Source organism: Pteropus medius, unplaced genomic scaffold (genome assembly GCF_902729225.1).
Source record: "Pteropus medius unplaced genomic scaffold, Ma_sr-lr_union100, whole genome shotgun sequence".
NCBI lineage: Eukaryota > Metazoa > Chordata > Mammalia > Chiroptera > Pteropodidae > Pteropus > Pteropus medius.
In genome coordinates this window covers 612,714-618,690 of record NW_024342474.1, presented here as the reverse complement: position 1 = coordinate 618,690, position 5,977 = coordinate 612,714, and the positions used below count along the sequence as shown (strand labels likewise).

Below are 5,977 nucleotides of genomic sequence, written 5' to 3'. Positions count from 1 at the left end.
GAGGGACACTACCTTAAAGGGGCAGGCATGCTTTGCTAAGGTCTCCTTACAGGAAACCTATTTCCCCTCCTCCTAGGAACACCCCGCCTTCCCAAACGCCCAGCTGCTAACCTCTGCATTTTCCCACAAAAAGCAAAGGAGTCTAGTAAGGAGTGGAAACATTTATTAGGAAGGAGGGATTCAATTAGACTTCTGCATCATATGCATACACAAGAAACAGACTGTAACTGTCGTTTCTAAAGAGGAAGGAGGTCAACAGAGGGCCCTGAATCCCAGGGGACAGGCAGCTTTAGCTGGACAAGGGGCAATTATGGGCTTCGGGTGGATAAGGCCACTGCTCACCACCCCTCCAGTGAAGTTTAGTGGCTAAAATACTACTTACTCCTTTCCCCCCAAGCCAGAGGCTGTGTTCTCTAGCAGACAACTTGGGTTATGGTCGGTGGCAGAAACGGAGAATGTCTTGCTATCTCTTGCTGCTCCTCCGGGTTTCTTTGCCGTTACTGACAGGGTTATTGGAGGGGCCAGGAGGACCGGCAGGTGTGTGGTTGGGCTGGCTTCGGGTAATTCGGGTACTAGGGGCATGGGAGGGAGTGTGAGGGGGATGTGGGCCACCACCAGGACCTGGTGGGGTGCTCAGTCCATTCCCGTTCTGGCTCTCAGAGGCTAGTTGTGGGAGAAGCGAAGAAACACAGGAATTAGACAACTAAAGTAGGAGCAGGGTCCATCCTCCCATGTCCCAGAGAGTAGTACAGTCTTTATCAAGCACAACTGCACATTAATGCCAACTGGACCAAGTGCAAAGAATGAGGATTGTATAAATGAGTCTCAGAGAAGAGTTAAACAGTCATTTCAGAAGCTGCTACATGAACCCTAGTACGATATTTTTCTCTTTTATTCATCTCTGTATTATTGGGAGTCAGACCTAGAATTAGCTGTTTAGTTCTAACCTCAAGAACCTCTGACAAAATGCCCCTGTACCAAAAATGACTGTAAAACTGGAGAAGCATGGGAAGAGGAAGGGCCTGAAGTTTTTCTGTGTTATAATGTAAGAAGGAGCTTAAAAAAAAAGTATGGTCTATGGCCATGCTACCCTGAACAAGCCCGATCCTGTCTGATCTCAGAAGCTAAGCAGGGTCAGGCCTGGTTAGTACTTGGATGGGAGACCACCTAGGAAGACCAGGTGCTGTAGGCATGAAAAATAAAAAATAAGGGATTGTAAGCTGACAAGGTCTTTGCAATCTGTGAGGTCAACCAAGGGTTGCCTCGCCTAAAAAAAAAAAAGTATGGTGTATATCACAATGATACAAGTTCATTTTGGAAAATATAGATAAGAATAAGCAAAAAAATCATTATATATACTCTCACACTCCCAAAATAATAAGTAACATTTTTGCGTATATTTTAAATGTTTGATGGGGCCAGGTGTGTGAGATGACTTCCTAGAGCTTCCATAACTGTGCCTATCACTATGACAGAATTTACCACAGTGTATTATAATCATTGTCATGTAATCTATCTCCCTCGTAGATTACAACATCCTAAAGGCAGGTGCTGTGTTTTATTACTTATCTATAAAAGTTTGTTAAACGAAGGCACAGGCCTGCCTCTCATGTACACAGGGCACTATGAATCCTAATGGGGTAGAAGTCATAGGCTTCTGCGTCTCAGACCACGTCCCTGCTGAACTCTGCTGCTCCACCAAACTAAGATAGCTGCAGCCAAAAATAAAGAATAATGAATGCCCTGTCCTCAATTCACAGAAAAAGTCCAAAGAGTGTACAGAAAATCAATTGTTAAGCCTTTTGTACCTACTGGCAGAGAACAAAGTGAATAAATACATCTGGCAAATGAATATCAAGGGCAAACAGGCTTAAATGTACCCTAAAATAATTTTATAAATTACGGAGTTGCGGAGACCTGAAAATAAGTGATAGTCATATTTTCAGTTAAGAGCATGAATGCTAATTTTTACGGTGTAATTACATGTTATTTCATGATGTTTCCAAAAAACACATGACCCCTGGTGGTTCTGATACAAACAATTCTGAAAACAATGGTAACTGGGGATGCAGACACGAACTGTGGAAGGATAGAGGCAGCCTGAACCCTAGTTAGTGTTCACAGCAAGAAACCTAAGGCATAGATCTGAGGCAAGAGAGAGCCAAACACCCAGGGAACAGTAGGGTCAGCTGAGAGATGACCCAGAAGGAGAAAGGAGCAGTAATAACCAATTTCCTGAAGAGAAGCTGAGGACAGAGGAGGTGGTATTAGTGAGTGATTCTAATTAAAAGCTGATGATCTGCAGTAAGGCCCCAATTCCTCAAGAGACCAAAAAGCAGGGTCTTGAAGTTCATGTGATGGAAGAATTGTAATTCTGAGTTCCAAGGCCTAGAAGCAGGGCCTTCAATTTCAAGAAGAGTGGTGACCCCAAAAGGGAACTATTTAGTGCTTAAAAGCTGTGTAGTGCGGACTCCACGTTGAGTCATATAAGTAACACAGTGTATTAGAACTGTGTAACGAATAGAAATGGGTCAAGGGAAAAAGCAAGGTTCTGCTAGAAAAGAAGCAGAAACAAGCTAAAATGAAGGAGTGCAATCTTTGTGGAGAAATCATTCTCATTTTTGTGTTTGGTAGTGGAAAAAAGGTACCAGAGCTAGCAGTGATAGAAATAAGTCCCCAAATCTTTTTAACACAGGGACTTGTAAATGAACTTGGAAAACTGGGCGGAATGAGGATATATTGAGAGAAGAGAAATTTAGAAAAGAGATGAGGGCAGTGAATTTCTTTAAGCTGGGAGAGTAGGGGAGCTAAGGTACCACGGACCAAAGGATGGAAGGGAACAGTTTTACCTGGAGAAGCAGCAGGGGTTCCGGTGGTAGGCTGGGGAGCTGTAGGGCTGTTGTCCTGTACCTGAAGACACAAATTACACAGTCAGACTTTGTTCCCTACCATGCTTCTTGGCTTGACCTGCCTCCCCCCAAATCATTGCCATGGGACTCACCGTCTTGTTGGGTGCCTGCTGGGCACTGTACTCTGGATTTGGCTCACTGAAGTTAGGAACCTCAGAATAAACCATACAGAATCTGCAAGGGGAGAAAATGGCCAAAGCCTCAGACCCATCCTCTTGGTCGCTGCTGGAGGCCTCAGAAAGGTCCAGATACAGGACCCGGACTGCACACCTCCTTACAAACCTTAAACTTCCCTCCCCCCTTTCTCCTGGTGCTTCTACATCCTAAACCCCAAGACAGCACTTACTCTCCAATCTTTTGAAGATCACCCCCACGGCCAGTGTACAGTGTCAGACAACCTTTGAACACTGAAGCATACCTTTGGGGACACAAAAAGCGGGATTCAGAGTATTCGGAAGAGTTACAACCCTACCCCCTTGACAGTTACTGCCCTTGGATAGCCAGGAGTCATCAGCTGGCTTACCCTTTGGTGAGCCGGATAATGTCCCCTGGCTGGATCAGGTTGCCCACGTCGTCCCAGACGGAGATATTGATGCTGCCCGTTTTGTCTGCCACTTTGCAGGTGCGAACCTCGTGACCGTCCTTTGTCTTGGTCACTCGGCCTGGAGGAAACAGATAAAATGGGGGTAATGCTAGTGGTCAGAAGGATGAGATCTAGATATTGGTGGGGTTGGGGAAAAGGTGTACAAACAGGGAGCGCCAAATCTCTGGGGCAGGCTGGGGTGGAGATGGGGTGGGGAGTGGAGGGGCCAGCACCATGGAGAGGGCCCTGAATGAAAAGAGGCCCGCATGGCACTGGAGGCTTGGATTTGGCAAGAGTTCCATGTACCCTACACTTCACTGCAACTCTCCGGGCTGGGGTCTAGGAGAGTGACTGGGCGTGACCGTTGTCCTGGGGTGCTCAAATTAAGAATGGAGAGCAAGTTAAGAACGGAGGTGATGTTTTCCACTTCTGCCCCCCAACCCTGAGAACCGGCGCAGGGGGCCCACCACCCAGCATAGCCACCTGTCTCCAGCACAATGAAGATGAGGTTCAGATTCTTGAGCCCAGGCTTGATATCCTTCACGAAAGTCTCCGTCGTCATGCTGCCCGAGCCTCAGCACCCCACTAGAAGGGGAAAAGGGAGACGAAGCCTCAACGCTTGGAGCCTTCTTCGCAAGCTCGACTTCCCAAGGTCTACCTACCACACTCGGCTGGAGTCAGACTCAAACCCTCTAACTCTTGTAAAAGGTTAGAAACGAACTTCTCAGAGGCCTCCAACTTTAAGATCAGAATTTTAGGGTCTCTGGGTAGGCTGCTTCGGGGTTGGAAGGCCCCCTCCCGGGATGCTTTTTCAGTCTCAAGCCCCGAGGTGGGGGAGCCGACGGAGACGTGGGTAGGGAATTCGGTGCAGAGCCAGGGAATGGAATCTTACTCTCCTAACCTTCCCGAACCCTCATCCGGACAACCCGGGGCTCGATCGTTCCCCTCCCCCACGCACAGCCCACCACCCACCCAGGCAGACGGCTGGACAGTGTATGCTGCTGAGCTGCCCGCAGGGGGAGCCACAGGCCCCGCTGCTGCCGGATGCCGCTTGATGGAACGCGGGAGTGCGGATATTCCCGGAAGTTTCCCTCTGGCCTCCTCCGGCCAATCAGCGCCTCCCTGGCGCGCTCGCCATGGCCCCCGCCCAGCCAATCGGGACGCGAGAATCACGCGCAGCGAAGGGGGCGTACCAGATATTAAAGGAGCCTGGGAGATGCTGGGTTACGCAATGAGAAAGATAGACCACTAGGGGGCACCTCGGTTTCCAATTTTCCTTTACTTGATGGAGAGAATACATTTAGGATCTAACATTTCCTCTCCTAGACGTGACACAGTGGAAAAAGGACCAAGGGTTTTGGAATCCGGCGGACAAAACTTTGAAACCTGGCTCAGTGCTTCACTTCTTTTTCCGACAGTTCTTAATATGTAATTCCATTTTGCAGACGAGCAAACAGAAATTATATAAAAAGCAGTGCCTAGCACACAAAAGGCAGTTTCCTCCTTTTCTCCCACTGCTCTAACCCTCATCTTTATTCCTATTTGGGGTCCTCCATCTCTAATGTACTACCTAGCTTGGGCAGGGTCTCTAGAAAAAGTGGCATTTACACCACAGACAACAGGCAGACTCACCCCTTTGGAAGAAATGGGATCGAGGCAGAGAGTATTTACATTAGTCCCTCTCACAGTTCGAAAGGCATCTGTTCCTAATGCACTTATCTCATTAGATCTCAGGGTCGGTCCCCCCAAATGACTGAAAAGAGGAGGCCCAAACCTTTGAGACTTGTAAGGTAGCTCAGTAATGTGTATAAACCAAATACATATAAACAAATGCACATACATGTGCATTATCTTTTGCTTGGCGAATATCTATAACAAATACTATTTGATATCAGATTAGTCTAAGGGGCCATGTAATTATAGTGCCTTCTCTTGCTTAATTAATCCCTTACCCTCTTCTAGAGCTCTTTAAGCTCCACCTTGACTTTCCTCAGAGCTCAGCTTCTCTCCCGCCCACACCTCCAACCACGGTGTTGTATCCTAAGGAAAACAAACCACGACCCAGGAATAGGGACATTTTATCTCCCTTCTCTCCCCTCAGGTGTTTCAGAGAACTCTACGAGCGTTCAGAGAGCCAACGTAGATACACCAGAAAGTCAGGAGGTCGCCTAAGAGAGAGTCTGGCAACCCTTTGGACACCCTAGATCAAAGCTTTGCGGTCAGACACTCCCCTACTCCGTCTCCCCCAGCCCCGCGTGGTCGCCTTGTCGTATCCACTCTTATGACTGTGAGTCATAGGGTCGGGAGGCTCTGGGATGCTGACTAAGGCTCTGGAAAGGAGAGAGGGGCCTGGCAGACGGCAGGTCACGCTGCAGGCCAGCCAACTCGAGACCATCTCGCACCACTCCGCATTAGCCTTAGGACACGGGACACGTGTGCCACTCCAAAGCCAAGTCTCGCCCTCCAGAGGATTCAGCCTCCGGAT

The 5,977-nt window shown here is 48.3% G+C and overlaps 1 protein-coding gene and 1 pseudogene across 1 annotated transcript; one reads left to right on the top strand and one right to left on the bottom strand.

The window, feature by feature from the left end:
* Nucleotides 1-146: 146 nt before the first annotated feature.
* On the bottom strand, nucleotides 147-4,601 carry NABP2 (nucleic acid binding protein 2). The gene is made up of 7 exons (XM_039865698.1): nucleotides 4,465-4,601; nucleotides 3,976-4,077; nucleotides 3,433-3,571; nucleotides 3,256-3,327; nucleotides 3,002-3,083; nucleotides 2,850-2,910; nucleotides 147-663 (listed from the first exon to the last, which is right to left on the bottom strand). The coding sequence occupies exons 2-7, from the start codon at nucleotides 4,052-4,054 to the stop codon at nucleotides 464-466; spliced, it is 633 nt and encodes a 210-aa protein (XP_039721632.1). The 5' UTR covers nucleotides 4,055-4,077; nucleotides 4,465-4,601; the 3' UTR covers nucleotides 147-463.
* LOC120605102 (uncharacterized) lies at nucleotides 1,074-1,192 on the top strand (annotated as a pseudogene).
* Nucleotides 4,602-5,977: the final 1,376 nt, after the last annotated feature.